Consider the following 22,852-nt stretch of genomic DNA (forward strand, 5'->3'; position numbering starts at 1 on the left):
TCGGAACCCACCACTGGTCCATACCTACAAATATCAGACCTGTGCAGGCAATGGCTTTCTCTGTGGCACACTACAAGTAAAAGTTGGAACTTGAAGAAGCAGCAGTTTGAATTACAGCATCAATGGATGTACTTTTGGAAGATCTGAAAGATCAAGTTAGGAATAGTTTCACCCAGACAAAATCTAGCTATGTAGTTTCCAAGCATTGACATGAACTTAATCACATTGCACTCATGTTAGAGGTACTGAAGTTCTTCTAGGTTGAAAGGATTAGCTGGTGACATCAACACTGCCCTTGGACTGCCAAGTTGTGGGCTCCTTTCATGTCCCTGGCAAGAGCTGGAGTGAAAAATAGGAGCTCACCCCATCCCACAGCAGTACTCAGGTCTCAAACATGAGCTTGCTGCTTGTCAAGCCAGTGTCTACCCATGCAAGCCATCATGCTCCTCCTCAACTTAATAGCACATAATGAATTTGCAATTGTTCACAAAGTTACTTTCAAATGTTTTGTAGGAAAGGGGGCCTTCAGTCTAGACTATCCAGTATATTTTTTTATAAAATATGGTCTTCAGTGTGTTAAGGTTGGAACTGAAATAACAAGCAAGCAAGACATACAACTTGGGGTTAGAGATTAGAGCTATATATAGCTTTTTAACAATATTCTTGTTGTTTTGCTCAATTAATATAGAAAGAACTAAAGGCAAGTATTTTCCTGAGCTTTCCCTGGGCGGGGTATCTCTCACAAAAATATTGGCTGAATATTTCGGCTTGCTCAAAAAATGCTATACTTTCTTTCATGCCATATGTTTCAGCATTCCCTTGTGATATATAAGCTCCGGAGAGCATATGGCAGTTGTTGAGGCCTAGGAAAATGAAAGTTTATTACTACAACGTTAACCATAGCATGCAGCAGCAATAAGATAAGAACAGGTTCAAAGTCCAGACTGAACATTACACAAAAAGCATATTTCAATTCCTTGATTCCCTTATTAATAGCTGCTCAGCAATTCTGTTTGGTTTTATTGTTCTGTTAAATTCCCCATGTTCATTGTCTGCAATATTTTCAAATCTCCCATAAAACTACAGTACTTATTTACAATGTAAACATGCCAACATATTTTTCCTTTCCTTAGGAAAGTAGAGATATGGCACAAAGATATAAATTCTTCCTGAGATTCACGTTTAATGCTTGCCACAAGTTGGGTGTTTTATGTGGTCTGAGAGATGTCCATTTTTAATGATGATGTGCCTTCTTATTTGAAATATAAACATAAAACCCACTCTAGTTTGAGGCAAAGAAACATTTTTTTTTTAATTTTTAGGATTCAACAATACAATGCACAAGAAATGCAAATAAGACTTGCAGAGACAGCGGTAGGTGTTAAAAATCATTTTAGGAGAAATTGGTGTGATGGAACTAGTAAAAATGTGAATAAATACATATCTTTCTGCAGTGCTTTAGAATTGTGAATCCTTATTTTAAGTTGTAAATGTAATCCATATCTGAATAAATGTTCCTCTCTAAGAACTCTCTTCCGTAGATATTTATTGAAATTTTAATATCCCCAACTAATGATGATAATTTAGGAGACAGCGATATGCACCGGAGTGAAATATAGGTTTTTTTTTTCTGATTTAGATTCAAATATTGTTCGGTCTATGTCAAAGTTCAGGTGCATTTGAAGAATTAACAAAAACTTCTGTGGAAATTTTGGAGCAGTTAAATGAATTTCATTAAGATTAGGAAAATCCCATCAAGGGATGTCTTATATTCCTAGAAGCAGTTATGTTCCAATAACCCAATGGAATTAGAAATGATATTTTAATTAAAATGCCAAACAATATTTGAAATGTCTTCTTGAAATATCACCCACTATATTCTCCTATTTTTTTAATGTCATAGAGGCATGTTGTCTAGTGATTTCTAGTGACTTTCAGAACGCATCAAATCTGAATAGAGAAAAGAGGGCTAAGTTTAAAAGCTGAGATAGAAGGAAAACAGCAAAGATAATAATGAAAATAGATTCTGTGTGAATATATTTCTTGTTAAATAATCCTGTTAAAAGTAGATATCAAGTGCTGTTCAAAGTAAGGCTATCAGATCCATGGTGCAAAAGTCTGGTTACTCGCTGTATGGAAGCGGCTAACCAGAACTTTTTGTAGAAAAAACAAAAACCAACACAGTTTTGGTCCCCACATTACAAAGATGTTGAGACTTTGGAAAAAGTGCAAAGAAGAGAAACTAAGATGATTAAAAGCCTGGAGACTAAAACATATGAAGAACGGTTGGCAGATTGGGGTTTGGCTAGCCCAGGGGTCTGCAACCTTAAACACTCAAAGAGCCACAAAGGTCCTAACCGGAAGTCCCCCGTTCAGCTTTGGAGCCGACCGGAAGTCTGTTTTCCCCACCATAGAGTCTCCTCCTAGTGTGGCATCCTTTTTTCCTCTACCTGTCCTAACCGAAAGCCCTATCAATTGTGGAGCCGATCGGTGACAGGGAGCCGCAGCAGAGGGATGAAAGAGCCACATGCGGCTCCAGAGCTGTGGGTTGCCTACCACTGGGCTAGCCTATAGAAAAGACGGAGATTAGAGCAGTATTCCGGTATTTGAGAGGCTGCCACAAAGAAGATGCGGTCAATTTATTTTCCAAAGCACCAGAGAGAAGGACAAAAAAAACAATGGATGGAAACTAATCAAGGAGAAAAGCAATCTGGAATTGAGAAATTCCTAACAGTTAGGACAATTAACCAATGGAACATACCATCAGAAGTTGTAGATGCTTCACCACTGGAGGTTTTTAAGAAGAGACTGGATAGTCACTTGTCTGAAATGGTATAGAATCTCCTGCTTGAGCAGGGGGTTGGACCAGAAGATCTCCAGCGTACCTTTCAGCTTGATTCTGATTCTGAAGCCAAAAGTCAGCATTTTTTATATCTTGGCTACCATCTAAATGTTGAAGTTAACTTTGTAGATCAGATCTGATAGTATTAATTCAAATGTACACACCAATTTCTGTATCTATTTTTCTCAAATAAAGATACACTTTTTAGAGTTAAACATCTAAAAAAGTTTCAATCCTTTCCATTTAAAGAAGGCACACTATTTCTGACTCTTTTGTTACATTCCATCAAAACTCCCAAACAGACTAATGTAAATAATAAGAGATATAAAACAGCCAACATATCAATCCAACCCTTTGAATCTAAACATTATTTAAAAATGGGCTTAAATTAAAGGAAAGGAATAATGTCCAATTTCACCATTTCTATTTCATAGAATGTTTTCTGTCCTCAGGGCCAAAAGAAGCAATTGTCATACTTTTGAACAAAGGATGCTATCACAATTAGCAGATTCAGAACTGAGCATTTTTGGTCTAACTCAAAAAGGAGAAAATAATGAACCATTTGCTATGGACCTTTTCATAATTATTAAGTGTATCTGTAGAAGAAGTAATATGCCATCTACAAGATGTGAACATATAAAATTCTAGTTCACAGATTTCCATTTCCAAGTTCTGCTAAAGTTTTATTTAAAAAAAGGTTTGAGAGGATAGTGTGGCACTTTATCACATTGGTTGATTTAAGGTGCTGAATCCAGATTTAGTTCCTAAATGTAGGTTGGAAAGAACAGCATGATGTTGTGGAAATGGCTTCCTTGATTCACACTCAACTCTGGTGACTACATGGAAATGTTGAGTACATGCTGGCTTGGGAATTCTGGGAGCTGAAATCCAGAGATCATAAAGGGATCATAGTTGTCACCCCTGTATTACAGTCTCCCAGTGTGTTGCCTGGCTCCCTACACACATAGGCATGTATAGCAAGAGTTCTACAGGTGTTTATTCAAACCCCCCCATAAACAGGTCCTCAGAAAGCACCCCTGTAGCAAGGGTCCAGATTCCAAGCTCCATACTGCAATAGTCACTGGGTAACCAAGTCTAATTGTCACACATAAAGTCCAGGAAAGCAGGCCAGGAATCAAACAGACCAGGAAACACAGCACAGAACTGGGAATGTCCTCAAATGGGGCTAAGTAGAGGCGATGTTGCCTCCTCACAAATAGTCTAACTGACCAATGTTGTGCATTCTCTCTACTCTATGTGCCCTTAGATCACCTGAGACTGCTCTATCAGGCTAGCATTCTCTCAGCCCTAATCCTGACCAATACTGGCTCCACACTTTCTTCTAAAGACTCAAACTCACCCTCCTCCTCTGAAATCACATCTAGAGAGGGATGTGGGGTGCATCTGTGACACCTAACCACAAAAGACTTTATTTCATTAAATTCCATTGTTCAGCTATTTGGAAACACCACACTGAATCACCAAAAGCAAACTTCTAAGCACAACCTTAAACCTTACCTGTACTATATGACTTACTTACATTCGTATTTCAACTATGTTACAAAATCATAGTATAACTGTATTTTATTTTTAATATAAATCATCCAGAGAATCTTGCTAATGCATGGCAAAAAAAAAAACCTCCAGTTAATAACTAAATAATAAAAACATGATTGCTTTAGAGTTGTGGAGCTGCAATTGAGAGGCAATTGATATAGCTATTGAAGTCTCTAATAAATTTCCTTCTCAACTGTTCCCATCTGTAAAATCATGTAGCCTGTTAGCCTCTGATTATAGCCACCCAGACCATCACAAGAAGATTTAATCTCATTAAGGGAATTCAGACAGCGAGGAGATTGGGAAGGAACTTGAGTGAGTCCTGGAGTCTGGAGAAGCTCTGATGGGTGTCTGCATTGAAGGCAGAGATGGGGTTAGGGCCGTCCAACATTTATCAGCTGCCTTTGGAGTTGGAGATAAGTGGGACAGAATAACAGCTAGAGCCTGTTCCAGATGCATGTATGTGCAGAGCTGTGAGGAGAAAGGAACAACTAAGAACAGGAGTTGACTCGGAAGTAAAGGCACAAGTGGATGCTGAATGGCCCCTCCCATAAGGGATAAATAGATACAAAAGGGGAGTGGTGTTTGCAGGAGACAATTAGTTTGCTTATTATTGTGAAGAATTGCTTATTTGAGTTCCTGTTTTACAGAGACTCCTTACCAAGTATTTCATTTTATAGCATTGTAACTGGAAGCTCTTGGCCTGGTAACTAGCCAAGAACTGATAAGCTCTGTTTTTGCAATTAAACCTTGAAAGGCTTATTGCTGGGACCTTTCTGGATGTGAATGCCAGGAATTCACATTAACCAAATACAATACAATACAATAGCAGAGTTGGAAGGGACCTTGAAGTTCTTCTAGTCCAACCCCCTGCTTAGGCAGGAAACCCTATACCATGACAAATGGCTATCCAACATCTTCTTAAAGACTTCCAGTGTTGGGGCATTCACAACTTCTGGAGGCAAGCTGTTCCACTGACTAATTGTTCTAACTGTCAGGAAGTTTCTCCTCAGTTCTAAGTTGCTTCTCTCCTTGATTAGTTTCCACCCATTGCTTCTTGTTCTACCCTCAGGTGCCTTGGAAAATAGTTTGACTCTCTCTTCTTTGTGGCTACCCCTGAGATATTGGAACACTGCTATCATGTCTCCCCTAGTCCTTCTTTCTATTAAACTAGACATACCCAGTTCCTGCAACGGTTCTTCATATGTTTTAGTCTCCAGTCTCCTAATCATCTTTGTTGCTCTTCTCTGCATTCTTTCTAGAGTCTCCACATCTTTTCTACATCGTGGTGACCAAAACTGAATGCAGTATACCAAGTGTGGCCTTACCAAAGCATTATAAACTGGAATTAACACTTCACGTGATCTTGATTCTATCCCTTTGTTGATGCAGCCTAGAACTGTGTTGGCTTTTTTGGCAGCTGCTACACACTGCTGGCTCATATTTAAATGGTTGTCCACTAGGACTCCAAGATCCCTTTCACAATTATTACTGTTGAGTAAGGTACCAGCTATACTGTACCTGTGCATTTCGTTTTTGTTGCCTAAATGTAGAACCTTACTCTTTTCACCATTGAATTTCATTTTGTTAGATAGTGCCCAAAGTTCAAGTTTGTCAAGATCCTTCTGTTTCTTTAGCCTATCTTCTGGAGTGTTGGCTATTCTTGCCAGCTTGGTGTCATCTGCAAATTTGATGACTTCCCCATTTATTCCCTCATCCAAATCATTGATGAAGATGTTGAAGAGTACTGGGCCCAAAACAGAGCCTTGGGGTACTCCACTGCATACCTCCCTCCATGTAGATGCAGTTCCATTGAGGGCTACATGTTGAGTGTGGTTGGTCAGCCAGTTACAAATCCATCGGGTGGTGATGTTGTTCAACCCACATTCTTCTACTTTATCTAGTAGTAGGTTATGGTCTACCTTATCAAATGCCTTACTGAAGTCCAAGTAAACTATATCAACGGCATTCCTCTGGTCCACTAATTTTGTCACACTATCAAAGAATGCAATAAGATTAGTCTGGCATGATCTGTTTTTGACAAACCCATGTTGGCTTTTGGCTATTACTTTGTTTGCTTCTAGGTGTTTGCTAATTCGTTGCTTGATTATCTTTTCCAGAATCTTTCCTGGTATTGAGGTCAGGCTGATAGGTCTGTAGTTCCCTGGATCTGTTTTTTCCCTTTTTTGAAGATGGGAACCACATGAGCTCTTTTCCAGTCCTCTGGTAGTTCCCCGGTGCTCCGGGATCTCTGAAAGTTATAGTTCAGTGGTTCTGAGATCTCTTCTGCCAGTTCCTTCAGAACCCTGGGATGTAATCCATCCGGTCCGGTCCTAGTGATTTGAACTCGTCTAGGATAGACAGATGCTCACTTACCATTTTCTTCGCTATTTCAATTTGTGTTCCTAATCTGATTTTTGTGGTGCTGTTTTTGATAGGTTGGACTGTTTTATCCCTTTGTGTAAAGACAGATACAAAACATGAGTTAAATAGTTCTGCTTTCTCCCTGTTGCTTGTCACTTTCTTGCCAGTTTCTCCCAGCAATGGACCAATTGTTTCCTTAACTCTTTTCTTGTTTTTAACATGTTGGAAGAAGCTTTTTTTGTTATTTTTTTATTTTTGTGGCAAGCCTTTCTTCATCATGAGCCTTAGCTTTCTTCACTTCATCTTTACATGCTCTGGCTATTTGCTAATATTCTGCCTTAGTTATGTCCCCCCCTTTCCACTTTTTGTACTTATCTTTTTTGTCTTTCAATTTGTCAGAGAGTTCTTTATGCAGCCATGCTGGTTTCTTTTGGGAGCTGTTATTTTTCTTCTTCATTGGTATTGTGCTAGACTGGGCTTTTGTAGTCTCATTTTTCAAAATTTCCCAAGCTTCTTGAGTTGTTTTCCCCTTGAGGATTCTCATCCATGGAATTTTTCCCAAGCTCTCTTTCAGTTTATTGAAATTAGCTCTCTTAAAGTCCAAGACTCTGGTTTCACTTTGTTCTACTACTTGTGTTTGCATAATGTTGAATTCCAATATTGCATGGTCACTTGCCCCCAGGGTTCCTGTGGCTTCAACACCTTCTATCATTTCCTCTCTATTAGTGAGAATTAAGTCCAATATGGCTGATCCCCTTGTTCCCTTCTCTACTTTTTGGGAAACAAAGTTGTTTGCTAGGTTTGTTAGGAACCTGTTGGATCTTCCACTTGGTGCAGAGTTTGTTTCCCAGTTGATGCCAGGGTAGTTAAATTCCCCCACTACTATTGTGGTGTGCTTCCTACATACCTTAGTTAGCTGACTATCAAATAGTTCATCTACTTCCTCTGCTTGGTTGGGTGGCCTGTAGTATAGACCTAGGGCAATGTCATTCCCCCCCCCCCAACCTTTAATATTGACCCAAATGCATTCAAGATAGTCCTCATCATTGTTGTGCTCTATTTCTGTAGAGCGGTAATTATTTCTTATATATTGGTAATTATTTCTTATATATAATAAAAAGGGTGGGTTTTTTTTGGGACAAGGAGTCTGTTTTGTGGTTCTGTTAAGCCTGGGTCAGAACAAGAGTAGACATTTAATAGCATATTGTTTTTGAATAAAGAGACTACCTAGTTTGGAATTCATGAGAAACTTTGAATTTGAATCATTTATGCCAGAGACCAGATCTTTGCACACAGAAACATTCCAACTAAACCAAGAGCTATTTAATCTTACAGACTTTTTGTTCTACCCTAAATTAAATTGGACTGAAGATCTTTACCATCTGATCTCTTCAGATCAATGTAGCAGGAAACTTGTTACTAATGGAAACTATTATCTCTCAGCTGTAATAAGCTAACATTATTCATAGTTAAAACCTGCAAAAATGATCTTGTTTTTCTGATTTTAATTAATGTTTCTTTCTAGCATGATAACCATATGTATTTGTTGCCTCCAACTAAATATAAAGATATTCTGGAGTTTTGTTATGATGTCTGAAAGGCTTTGATTCCTAATATATCTAAAATGTCTACAACAAATATTTTGGGTATCATTAAAAACAACTGAGCTACCAAAACAGGTTCCAGTTTGTGATTAGGCATTGCATATTCACTCAACACAGATGACAACTGACTAAGTATGGTGATCAATCCACATTCTGGATCATTGCTTTCACACATGTGCCAATTGGAAATGAATGCACAGAGCATAACATGAATCTTGGAGCAGCCAGATTTTGGACTAAATGCAGCTGATGTTGGCTAAGAGAAGCTGTCTGTTCTGCAACTGAATAAGCTTACAGTCACCACTCAATATATTTCCCTAGGGCTCAGGTTGTCATACCAGTTGCCAGATACCACCAAATGATTCTTCTGAGTTCGTCAGGAGATGAATACATCTTGATAATCACCAAAATAGTAGCTAATCTGGGAACTTTCTGGTATGTGTGTACCCATGGGTTTGCTCTCATCCATATTATGTATTTCAGGATGTTTTTTTAAAAAAATAATAATAATATTAATTGAAGAGTTTTTTTTTTCAAAGTAAAAACAATGCAAAGAAAATCCAAACCCATAAATCACAAGTTGGTTTTCAGAAAAAAAGTTCATAAAGGGTTTTCGGTCACTGAGAAATGTAGTTCTTATCTAATCAAACAAGTTAATGTTATATCACTGCTAATTCTGTCACCTTTTAAATGTGTATTTCAGGATGTTGTAGTGCTCTAATAGTAGGTCCATTTTCTACATCATTAGAGAGAAAGCTGGGAAGAGGGAAAGCAATGTAGAAGTTAAGGTGCTGGACTAGAAAGGGGGAAACCTATCTAATTCTCTTTTAGTGACACAAACCAACTCGGTGATTCTGGACTGGCCACTTTCTCTGTCCTCTAAACTGGCCTATTGGAAAAGATTTATCTATCAGCTTGCATTGGACCAGCACAATAGATTACAGCCTATAAACTATAAATGAAAATATCTTCATCTTTCATTGATTCATCTGGTATGAATATTAGACATTAGTAATATGTACACAGCCATACACATATAGCAATTGACACAAATAAGCAGTAAACACAGAATAAGAGAGACTCATAGTATCTGTACTGAAGTAAAGCATTGCATGTGCGATTTGTAAGAAAATCTCTGCAAAGGATCTGTTCTTTCACTTATAAAGTTATTAGGCTAACAAAAGAGGACACATCCTAAGAAAGAAAGCAGGAGATATCTAGGTAAGGTATCCTGGAGACAGGTGAAATATTCAGTTGTGGTAAGGGTTAATGGAAAATTTCCATTGACTTTGAGGCTGTAATATTTATTCCTTAATCAGTTGTGAACAGAGTGCTTTTAATCTTGTTTTAGTGACATAAGAACTCTTTTTCCTTCTCAACATGATTTTGGTCAGGTAGAAAAAGCCTGTTAGTTGTTTCCTTTCCTCGTCGATGTTATTTGAACTTCATAGGCTTAGGAAGCTATGAGGAGTGAGAAGTACTTATTGCTAATCCAAGGCAGTGTGAAACAAATGTTGGTTATCTTCCATACTAGTAATGGAATGCAGAAAAGGATTAGAAAAAATAAATACGTTTCAAATTAGGTCCAACTGTTTGTTAGGATCAATTTCATAACCGATCCTATTGTTCTTCAATTTCTTTCTCTTTCCATCAATATTTCCAAAGTTAAATTAATGCCACTTTTGGGAATTGCTAAAAGAACTTGGACTGACTCAAGAATTTATACATTATCATCAAAGGGGAAAATCAGGCATTTTATAGAATGCCTAGGAAATCTATAGAATGCAAAAAAAAATGGGACATGAAAGTATGAACCTCTTAATATTTCCACATTCCTTGGCATTCTATACAATGCCAAAAGACAAACTGGCAAAGTATAAAATATTTTGACTAAAATGCCTAGACTTCCTTGTTGCAACAAGCAGGTCAATATTGGTCATTTTATGTTGCTGTTGTTTTTCAATAAGAAAGTCCTGTATTTTATTTTGCAGTTCTTCTTTCCTTTTCATGTATGTTTTTTTCAATAAAGAGTTAGGGGGAGAGTTAACACTCACCCTCACCTTTCCCCTTTTCATGACTCTCTTTTCATACTTTACCTACATAGTTCTTGTCATTCTGCCTAATGCCTAGGTCTTATATTTATACAATGCCTAGGGAAAGTGTATAACATATTAAAATATCACAGACATCTCATGCTTTGCCTAAATGTCACACATTCTATACATTTCTTAGGCGTTCTATGCAATGCAAACTTTTCACATATATAAAAATGCACTGAAGAATTATGCCCTATGACAGCATGATTACACTCTGTGATCTTACCATCCCGTCTGATGAGTTTCGCAAAGCTGGGGCTGTGGTTATTGGAGAGTTTGGACGAGCTGTCAAAAGCAGATGCAGGTAATGACAGTATCAGTGGCTCTTCACAATTATCTACAAAACAAGAAAAAAAAAACATATAGAAAGCATGAAATATAATGGAAAAATTTTTTTTGGAATATCAGGATCATTTCACGCACACACACAGAGAAGGGGGGTATCTTATCTCTGCACCCGCTCCTTCCTAATTAATGAATTACCTTAAAAGAAACAAGGTTGATAATAAAATTATCTGCAAAAATATGCATGATACTATATCTATATACATATATAATATTTTCCTCAACAGCTTTCAACAGATGTGGTGTGAAATATCCCACTTTATCTCAAAAAGAATACAGATTTGTGGGTCTAGCCTCCTAAGATTATGTTGCGAAGGAAGATTCAAATTTAGGAAATCAGAAAAGTGTGCAGGTAGTTCTTTTAGGCAGGTGGGTGCTACAAAGTACAAGGTCACCAGGCGTTCTAGAAGTTCCTTGGGAGAAAAAGCAGTGGGAACAACTTGTAGGAGTGGCTTACTACCTTCCCTGTTGACTTTCCTTATGGAAAGAGACAGGAAAGTTTCCAAATGTTGATCATATGGCCACAGGGCATTACAACCATTGTTATTGTGATCCAGTTGTCAAGAATCCAAATTGTGATTACATGACCAAAGGGACACTGAAATAGCCACAACTTTGAGTACAAATCAAAAGTTGCTCTAGGTCAACTCCACTTCTACGTTTTAATGGTCTCTGAGCAAGTAGCCACAACCTGAACACCTTCTTTTGTGCTCTTCAGCAGTCATCAGTTCAAACAATTGACTGGTTAGCCCATAATTTCAAGGAATAGAAAAAGTTCAGACATGGTACAAAGAGAAAGGGGCGGGGGTGGGAATTGCAGAGCAGTGTGCATGCCAACTAGAAGAGACTTTCTACATACTAACTATACAATACTGGGCATGATTGGAACTTCAGCTGTAGGAACCACCAATCACAATCTTTAGAATGTAATGCATTAAATATGTATGTAGAAAACACCCATGCCAGGGGCACTATAAGTACATGATTGTGGGGTAGAAACATTTAAGAGGTATTTTATGCATTCTACTTTATTCATAAAATGCACATGGCCTTTCACCTTGTTAACATTCTTCTGGATGGTTCATGGTATATTAAACCACCAATTTGAAAACATTTTTTTTTAGAAAAAGAAATTAAACAACAGTCAGGTCATAATGTGCTAAAGCACAGGTGTCAAATTCAAGACCAGGGGACCAGATCCGACCCACGGGATGCTTAAGTCTAGCCCATGGGGCCTCCCTGCAAACAGCAAAGGACCAGCCTGTGGTGCCTCTCCTGGCAAAAATGGAGCTTGGGAGGGCCCATGTGCGGCCCTCCTTAGCTCCGTTTTCAGTTGCAACGGCCTCATGCAACTCTCTGCCGGTGAAAACAGAGCTCAGTTTTCACTGGCAGAGCACTCAGGCCACCACAGGTGCCTACGACATGAGTGACATCAATCTAGCCACACCCACCCTGGCCATGCTCCCTGGCGCCCTGAGATCAAACACAACCGTAATGCAGCCCTCAATGAAAGTTTGCCACCCCTGTGCTAGAGGTTCAGATAGATTATTTCATTTTGCAATTCATAATGAACAATAGCTTGCTTCTCACTCTCAATCCCCCGACTCTGTACAGAAAAATAGTATGATTGAAACCAATAACACCCTAGTTAACATAGAAAATAGCAGGTTGCCGTTTCAAAAGTCCACTCGCCCACTCCCAACTGTTGTTCCCTGCTGCTGCCTAAATGATCATGTCCTCCAGCCATCCAGCCACCTGTACAGCTGTTTTCCAGCCAATTCTAAATTGGGAAGCTAGCATCACAAAGCATCTGTGTGCATGTGGCCCTTATTTGCTCTCTGCACCAAACCAAAAATATGTGTACTCTGATTTTTGGCCTGTTAAGTTACACTAACGCAATCACTCTTTTTGGAATCATGATTTGCATTTTTAAGTATTGTAAACATTCAGCCAGTTAATTGAACAAAAATGTTAGTTTAGCATAGTCTGTAGAATGGATCAATATTAAGTAATAGGCTCTTGGACTTTCCACAAGCACAAAACCAACTAGGATTACACTTCTGATGGAGAATATAGACAGTTGTCTCACCATCTGTATAGAATGACCTGGCCGGTAGTATACACAGACAACACATACCCAACACAACACAAACAAACACATCTACATGTTATAATAACTCCTTTTATTGAGTTCATATGCAAGATTTTGAATTATGACAAAAATGGGTTATGATATTCAGCCTTTGTTTGCCAAACTGTTATAAAGCTTAAAGCCACTGTTCTTAAATGTGCATTAGGCTATATTCATTTTTTTCTCCTTCGTCAGAACAAAGGACTCTGCTGGTCGATTCCACTTCCCACACCCCTGGCAAATACTATATTTTTGCTAACATTTGCTTCAAAGAATTGAACAAGTTTGGGATCTCTGCAGGAAAACATGACAAGTCAGTAGTGCATCAGCAGAAGTCTGTTCCCTCAATGTCTTCGTCTCTGGGTTAAAATAATAGATTACTTGGATAACACATAAAGGTGAAAATGTCCCCATTCTGCCCTGACATTATTGACAGATGTCATTCTATGCAGCTCATCTGGGGATAGAAGGAAAGTAGATGGAGGCAAAAAGCACAAGCTGAAAATATTTACCTCAAGGAAATCCTGTTACTGTACCTACATGCACTGATTACACAACTCAAACCCATAGTTTTATAACCATCAAAGAATTATAATTATTCATGTAGCAAGTATATTAATTAATTACCTCACCTATAACTGTTGAGAAAATACAGGTAGTTCTCAACTTACAACAGTTCATTTAGTAACCATTCAAAGTTACAACAGCACTGAAAAAAGTGACATGACCGTTTTTCATACTTACAACCACTGCAGCATCCGCATGATCCCATGATCAAAATTTGGATGCCTGGCAACTGGCTCATATTTATGACAGTTGCAAGGGTCATGTGATCACCTTTTGCTCAATGAAGTTCAAAGTCAATGGGGAAGCCAGATTCACTTAGCAACTGTGTTATTCACTTAACAACTGCAACAGTTAACTTAATAACAGGGGCAAGAAAAATCACAAAATGGGGCAAAACTCACGTAACAAATGTCTCGTTTAGCCACTTAAATTTTGGGCTCAATTGTGGTCAAACGTCGAGGACTGCCTGTACTTGGTCTTGTTTGAGAAAAAAAAATTGGGTGGTGTTTTAAAAAAATATGTATTTAATATCCTTAGCTATGAAGTCTGCTTGATGATCAGAGGCCAACTGTAATCCTTTGATTTGCTTTCTCTGTGATTATATATTTTTTTGGTTTGGGTGGGGGAGATTGGATATTTTGCCTTGAGTTCCTTAGCAGGTGGGCAGGATTTGTTTCTTTGGAACTATCTGTGACACAACAGACAGACAAAGTCCACATTTTGGACAAAGAGGCCTGCTGGTTTGAAAGAGGGCTCAAAGACGCCATCTATGTCAAAACTGAATAGCCTTCTTTTAACAGAGGGAGAGGGATAGGACATCACTTATCTCAGTGGTGGGTTCCGGATCCTGTTGCAACTCGTACGGTGCAGTGGGGCCCGGCACCCACCACATGAATGTGCGCAGCACGTGTGCGCGCACATGCAGCGCATGCATGCGGCCTTACCTCCAATGCTCCGCAATGCCACCGCGATGCTCCAGCTGCTTGGCAGAACATTGAACAGGCGTTGTATGCTCCGTGCGTGTGTGCAGAAGCGCTGAAGAGCTAAAATACAGGTAAGGACGGCAGGTGGGTGGGCCCTGGGTGGGTGGGTGGGCCCTCCATAGCACCATACCGGAACGGTACCTAGTCCTCCCAGCAGGCACCGGTACGGCCATACTGGGGCGTACCGCCTGCAACCCACCACTGATCTATCTCCAATGTATAACACAGACCTTTCAACAGTTTCAAGAAGGTTCCACACCCATTTGCACTACTCAGGTGACTCTTGTGTAACAGATAAACCTCCAGGTGACCTTAATGACTTGCTAAAAGAATGCAAATGACCAGCTGTCTGCAAGGAGTATAAATCCTTCCATTCCCCACCATCCATTCATAGCTGAAGAAGCTTCTTGGATGAGAAGTGAAATGTCTTCGGAAAAAAACCAGAAAGTCCAGTTGCCTCTTGAAAAAGCACCTTTTTGGATAATCATAACCTGGATGACTGAGAATCTCCATAGACAAGGAGACAGACAACTTTAGTCAAAGGAATTAAATTCTCCACTATCTAGATATGCAAAAAAAAAAAAAAATCTGTTGAGAAAGAGTTGACTGTCACAAAATGTGGAAGTTTTCTGCTTGTCTTAAATCATTCTGTACAAAAATGCAAATGAGGCTACATACACCAAACAAAATTTGCTCATTTTCTTTTCCATTACCTGCCTTCAGTGTAGCTGATATATACATAGCAACAAATTTCACTCAAGTGTGAGCCCACTGATTTTTTTTGACAAATCTCCCAGGGAGGAAAATGTGAGTATATAATTAAATGGAGAGGTCCTGCAGGTTAAGTAATTCTCAGACTCCACAAGCAACTTCCATCTCATAGCTAAATCTCTCTCTCTTTGTGTGTGTGTGTGTGTGTGTGTGTGTGTGTGTGTGTTTATATATGTGATAAGGCTATAAAAGTCAAGGAATTCAAAGCTTCAGGCTATCCCAACTACATTATTTCATTTTGAATTTTGGTTTGGGTTTCTCTGGGTTTCCCTGAAGCAGAGATTATTGAATTAATCCAGACAATGCTCCAGGAGCTATTATAGTAGCAAACTTTTATTTAGCAGTGTAGGGAATGTTTCAAGGTTATTATCAGAATAAAGACATAGAGTTAATAAAGCTTGATGTAATAAGGTCATAAATGAATATGTTATACAATATGTTAAGTTGCAATTTTCCATAATGTAGAGTATCATATAGCTTATGAAAGACCAATTGTACAATTTATATAAGGTTTATTCTTTTTTTCATTTGCTTAGAGTTAGTATTTTAAAGTATGGCCATACTATTACGTATCTAGAGCACACAATTTTTCTGGCGACATACCACTAGTAATGCCAGCAGGAACCCATCCATTGTGTGTGCGTGTGTGTTTGTGTTTGTGTGTTTGTGTGTGTAAACGTAAATGATTTCACTGTCCAGTTGTGTCTAACTCTAGAGGATGGTGCTCATCTCCATTTCTTACCTGAGGGAGCTAGCACTGTCCAAAGATATTTCTGTGGTCATGTGGTGTCATGACTATATACTGAGGTTCATGGGATGCTGTTACCTTTGCACCAAAGTGGTGCCTATTTATCTACTCGCGTTTTCATGCTTTTGAACTCTGAGGTGGGCAGGAGCTGGAGCAAGGAATGGGAGCTCACCCTGTCGTATAGTGCTTGGATCTCAAACCTGGATTGTCAGCTTCCAGCTGACAAGCTCAGTGTCTTTAACCACTGAGCCATCACCCTTCATATATGTATAAAGTTTTCAATATAATAAAATATACAAACAAAAAATATAATAAACAAAAATATATAAAATAAGAATAGATAGAAAATAAGAAATAGAGATATAAGAAAAAAAATAATTCACATACAGTTGTGCCCTCCATCTTTCTTTTTATCAAGTTATTGTCATCTTAAACTTTTCAACAACCTCTATCTCATTTTTAATCTTTAAATCCCAGAACATGTATTCATTTTTCTTTTCTTCCAGCAAAAAATCCTTATAAATTTTCCAGTCTTTTTTTTTAATATCCTTTTATCTTTTCTCTGCCCAAACTGGTCAGCTTCATCATTTCTTCAGGTTCAATTAATTTAATAATCCAGTCTTCCACTGTAGCCATTTCAACTATTTGCATACAATAATCTTGCCATGCTCTGATATATGTACAATATTATTTTCTAATTTCCAATCCATGAAGCCCAATAGGAATAATACGGATTCCAACATTCTGGTTCCAACATTCATTTTATTAGTCACTAACCTCCTAGTAATTGCTGCAATTAAACAGCAAATGAAGATTTGATTAAAACTGTAAATTGTGTCCATACTGGTAAAAGTAATAATTTGTGCTTTAAGTGCAGAGGTGGTATTCAGTCAGTTCTGACAGGTTCTGGAGAACCGGTAGCGGAAATTTTGAGTAGTTCAGAGAACTGGCAAAAAGGCTGGCCCCATTCCCACTGCCTCCCAGGCCCTGAACAGGAGAACGGAGCTGGAAAGCAGATTAGTGGGGTGGGGAGGGAATGAGGATTTTGCAGTAACTTTGTACTATGGCCACAAAGCCATGGCCACAAAGCCAGACCACACCCACAAACCCACAGCCACAGAACCAGTAATAAAGAGTTTTGAATCCCACCACTGTTTAAGTGAGATAAAAGCTGTCTTAGAAATGCACACTTAGTACCCTACTATATTTTAAAGGCATAAGTGGAACGTATTTCAATAATGCCTTCAACACCATATAGGAGTGCAATAACTCCTATTTTTAGCACTATTGGCTTTTCACCTCTTCTGCAAGTAACTTGCATTTGCAACCGCAGAAACAAGAATTTATGGCTGGAAACTAAACAGGCCTTTTGTAGTGCAATTCAAATGAGAAATAAGTTCAGTTTTAACCATGTACCAATTTAAAAAATGGGTATTAAATCATTCTAATATCTCCATCAAGAAAAATGGTAAGTCCCACATTTATTCTAACTACTGTATTCTATAGATCTTCTCAATGTTTCTCCCCCACCAGGAAATCATGATTGATTTTGAATGGTTTAATGTGCTTGTTTTTTACAAATTCTATATAAAGATATAGCCATGATGGTGAACCTATGGCATGCCTGCCACCTGTGGCACACGGAGCTCTCTCTGCTGGCACACGAGCCGTCACCTCCAACACGCATGTGTGCATGCTTCCCGCCGGCCAGCTTATTTTCAAGTCTCTGCTATGCATGTGGGTGGGTGTGCCCCCCCAACCCATTTTTTGACCCAGGAGGCTTCAGGGAGGCCTGCTAGGCCCAAAATGGCACCCAGGGGGTTGTGCGCACATGTGTGTGGGAGAATGCATGCATGCACAGGGGGTGAGGTGCATAGGGTGATGGTGTTGCCCGCACGACATTATGGGTATGGGCACATATGTCTGCGCTGTCACGCTGCCGTACGTGCTTTCGGCACACAACGACAAAAAGGTTAGCCATCACTGAGATATAGTAAACTGCTAAAGGGCACAATAGCCTAGTGGTTAGAATGCTAGGCTTGTCGACTGGAAGGTCAGCATTTTGAGACTCAAGTATTGCATGATGGGATGACCTCCCATTCCTGCCCCAGCTCCTGCCAACCTAGCAAATAGAATAACAGAATTGGAAAGGATCTTGGAGGTATTTTAGTTCAATCCACTGCTCAAACAGGAGACCCTATATCATTTTAGACAAATGATTGCCCAGTCTCTTCTCAAAAGCCTCCAGTGATGGAGCACCCACAGTTTCTGAAGGCAAGCTGTTCCACTGATTAATTGTTCTCACTGTCAGGAATTTTTTCCCCTATTTCTAAGTTGGTTCTCTCCTTGCTTAGTTTCCATAGATTGTTTCTTCTCTGGACTTCTGGTGCTTTGAAAAGATGCTTTATGGGAGCCCCTCAAATATTGGAACATTATCATGTCACCCTAGTCTTTCTTTGCAGTTCAAAAGCATGCAAATGCAAGTAGATAAATAGGTACCACTCCAGTGGGTAGGTAACAGGGTTCCATGCACCTTGATGTATAGTCAGGCTGGCTGGAGGGGTCTGGACAATGCTGGCTCCCTCAGCTAAGAAACAGAGATGAGCATTGGCCCATAGAGTAGGACATAACTGGACAAGAGAAATCTTTTATCTTTACCTTTATAGTAAACTGAGAAGAGTCCTTATGAAGGTACCAATAAATAAGCCACATAATGTAATATTGTGATAAAATATTTATTCAGTTTCTAACGTGATTGGTCAGGCCACTTCTAGCATTAGCCTTAGGGAGCTGATTTCCTTAGCCAGGAGGTTTTGGATTATTTGGTAACTTTTTATATCATCAAAGGACGAGGAGAGATGCTTATAGGATCTTCTCTTTCATGTACCATGGTAATGAAATGTCTTGGGGATTAGCATTTCATATTTTGAATTTGGTTGCATTTGTATATAAATGTGGAAGAAGACATGTCCCCCCTCCCCCAGCAACAGGTCTGTGAGGAAAGCTGGACAGAAAGAATATGGCTGGTCCAAAACTATCTAGATACTTTTGATGTCTAAGACTGGATATGGTCTCCTTTCTTATGGTCTCCTTGCTTATAGTCCAACTACCTTAACCCTGTATTTCTCAAGTTTTGGCCACTTTAAGATGTATGAACTTCAACTCCTAGCATTCCCCAGCCAGCATCTTAAGGGGACCTAGGCTGACAAACATTGCCTTGACCCAGGGGTGTCAAATAGTGGCACATGGGCCAGATCCGTAAGGTGCAGGCCATGCCCATGCCCAGTTTAGCAAAGGGGGAAAAAGTTGTGATATGTCACTTGATGATGATTTGATGATACGAGTTTGACACCCCTGCCTTAACCAGTATACCACATTGGTTCTCCTGTAAAGGGAGAACAAAACACCTTGACTCGACCCAATTTGTTACAGCAAAATGTCTTCATGAGGCCTTGGTGATTCAAAATGGGAAGTTTATTTTACAACAATGAAAACCTTTTTTCTTTTATTTCATTTTATATATTTCATTTTATTTTATTTATGCATGAAAGGACACACTTAGGTAGTATTTAAGCAATCCCTTTGCATCTTTTCCCCTTTACAAGAATGCTTGCACAAAACCAACAAACTAATTGGGAACATTTATTTCAAGTAGATGAAATTTCTTGATTATGTTTACTTGTTGAAAATTTGGAGCATTACAGAAATCAAGTAACTATGATTTCAAAACCAAAGTTTAAAGCTTAGAGGCAAATTATGGTTGATTAAAGAAATCATACTTAAACCATGCTATGTAACATATGAACAAAGACACATAATATATGGTGATACTACAGCAGTATAGTGTATCCTTTGCATGCGAAACATTTTAACTTTGGTGATTGACATTTCAAGGTAAGACTGGAAATAGTCATTTTGAATATTAATTGCAGACACCACTGTCCGTCAGTAGCATAGGCAACAATTTCCAGATGAACCAACACTCTGAGCTAATATATGGAAACTTCCAATATTTTAAGGCTTAAAAGTATAATTTACCTTAGTTAATTATTCATGCAAGTCCTTTTGTATTTTTGTAAATACTGTATGTGTATCTTATTACACACAAATAATATATTCTATAAAGTTGTCCAATCTTCATATAGGAGTAAAGGGAGTGGAGCTCAAAAAATATTGTTCAATGATAGCAGAGCTCCAAAAAATACAAGGCAGTTTCCATATTAAAGATGACGATTTAAAATACAGGGGAAAATATCTTTTGAATATAAATAAAAGTGGGATTATTTAAGGATTTCATTTTAAGCTTGCATGAAATAACATCCACTAAAGAGCCTTTTAATCTTGATTTATTATGAATGATGAAGCAATAATTAAATCATAGTGTGGGAGGTATTTTACCCATTCCTGGGATGATTTATTACTACAATTCTTTTAATTTCCCTTTAAAATTCTTAAAGTTTCTTTCTCTACTTAAACAGTATTTTCTTTAGTGATGTTATCAAACCATTACTACCATCAGATCCTGATACATGTTGAATATATGCCATCAGATGTCCAATTGGGATACATATTCAGACATTTAACGAATTAGTTATTTATTTGGTTTATGCCTACTTGGATCCATTATTATTGTTTATGATAAAATAAAAAAGTAAGAATAGAATAGAATAGAATAGAATAGAATAGAATAGAATAGAATAGAATAGAATGGAATGGAATGGAATGGAATGGAATGGAATGGAATGGAAGAGAAGAGAAGAGAAGAGAAGAGAAGAGAAGAGAAGAGAAGAGAAGAGAAGAGAAGAGAAGAGAATTCTCTATTGGCCAAGTGTGATTAGGTACACAAGGAATCTGAATACAAAAACAGAATATAATCAATTGCAACAAAAACAATAATGCATTAATCCGCACAGGGTCTCTGGAAAAGCCAGGCAGTAGATTTTTGAGGTAGGTTCTTGAAAACCCTAAGAGCGGGGTCCATCTTTGTCTCATAGAAGAGAAAATGTAGACAAGTGCACCCCCTCAGTATCCACCTCCTAGTAGAAGGGGGGCTTTAGTAAGTATTCCAGATCAAGCAGTTGGAAGCTTTCTGGGAAAGGGAAAGCCCCATTATATCCTATTTTAGCCTCTATCTTTTTGTTCATTTCATTCCAGTTTTTCAGATACCTTAGTTCTCAATTCAAATGTACAGTAATTCCAATTCTTCACAAAAGAAAGACAAGAACATTCAAATTGAATAACCAGAATGGAATATATATTGCATTTACAATCAAATCCTATTAATGTTTACTGAGTAATAAACCCTGCTTAAATCTAACAGATTTACTACTTTAAGTAAGTGCTCCCATGGGCTTTTAGCGTGGGTCTATTGTAGACTTACACAATTCCTCTAATGTTCCTAGATTATTCTCCTTATGAGATTGTGCTTGTCTGCTGGATTTCACCTTATTTTTTTTTATCTGCCTACAAAGCATGAAGTATGTCTATTTTTATCTCATTCCAATTCTGCCATTTCATCTGGGGCCTCCCCTGCTTCCACAACCATTGATAAAGAGTGCAAGAAATATACAACCTTCACTTGAGGGGGAATTCATAAACAGGCATAAAGTACAGGACTCATGTCTATGACTCAGAAAGAAAGGTCTTTGGAACTTGGCCCAGAGTGTGCTTTTCTTAATGCCAACCACATAGAATCTCTCGTGGAGGAAATTGTGATCTAGGAGCTCATTAGCCAGCTGTCATCTTTATGGAGAACCTAAGCCATCTATGCATCAGAAATAGATTTTATTACCTCCTGCCAACATTTGGATCTCAGAGAACAGCAGCAGATTGCAGCTTGGCAAGAGAACTAAGTAACTCGTTCTTAGAGATCCATAATGAAAAGTGTTTTTTTTTTTACATAAAAAAAAATAAAAGGGTTTTTTTCCCCCTTGAGAGTTCTGTTTTTCTCTAGATGGAATCTATATTATAAAGTAAATTTCCAATAATATTAAAACTAGCCCTATTTATTACAATTTAGGAGATGGAAAACTTTTTTTTTAACCCAGCACTTTTAAAGCCTCCCAACTTTTGTGCTGCAGTATTTTATTGCTCTATTTGTTATCCAGGGCTAAACATTTTATTAACTGAATAAATAAATAAATTAAAATATGAAAGCCAATGAGACATATTGTATATATCCTCCTCTGACTAAATATCTTAGTTCCAGCAAAGCCGTCTATGGAGGTTCTCGTTTATCCAGAATTGAAGAAGCTCACTGAGTGGGAAGTAAAACAGCTTAAAGAAAAAACAGAAAGTTCAGTTGCTTTTCAAATAAAAGCATCTTTGGGATTTCCATCAAAGCTATTACATCATATGCCTTTTAATGGTATATTTGAAGATTATGAAATATGTACTACCTGGTATAGGTGGTAGTGCTGTTTATTTTGTTTTACAATTGTTATTGTTGTGTTGGTCACATATGTACATCTTTGTTTGCATTTATTGTTGCAAAGTTTTTGTAAGCCACTGAGATTGACTCTCCTGAAGCGGCTTAAAGAACGTTTGTAATAAATGCATATCTATATGGCTGTGTGTGTGCATGTTCCAGCATAACTCTGGAATGCCTGGAGCAATTTCAACTAACCTTGGTACACGGATGACTTACTATCTGGAGAAAAATAATGTGGGGTAAGACACCCCTAACACCTCTCGGCGTGTGTGTTCTGTTAAGTTGCAGCCTGTTGTGTCTATTGCCATACTGGCTTCTACTGTACAGTGCAGAGGAGGTGCCATGGTCAAGGCTTCACAGTACTCCACATGGCGGCTCCCTCTAGTAAGAAGGGAAATCCAACATTACAAATTA

At 38.3% G+C, this 22,852-nt stretch overlaps 1 protein-coding gene across 1 annotated transcript in view; it reads right to left on the bottom strand.

Moving 5' to 3' along the window:
• CNTNAP5 (contactin associated protein family member 5) overlaps positions 1–22,852 on the bottom strand; it is a 407,927-nt gene that overhangs the window by 304,449 nt on the left and 80,626 nt on the right. Inside the window, exon 2 of the mRNA XM_081943815.1 lies at positions 10,690–10,800. Coding sequence (XP_081799941.1) covers positions 10,690–10,800 — 111 coding nt within the window. The remainder of the gene's footprint in view (positions 1–10,689; positions 10,801–22,852) is intronic.

The sequence above is a fragment of the Natrix helvetica genome (assembly GCF_964273705.1).
Source record: "Natrix helvetica genome assembly, chromosome: 1".
Lineage (NCBI taxonomy): Eukaryota > Metazoa > Chordata > Lepidosauria > Squamata > Natricidae > Natrix > Natrix helvetica.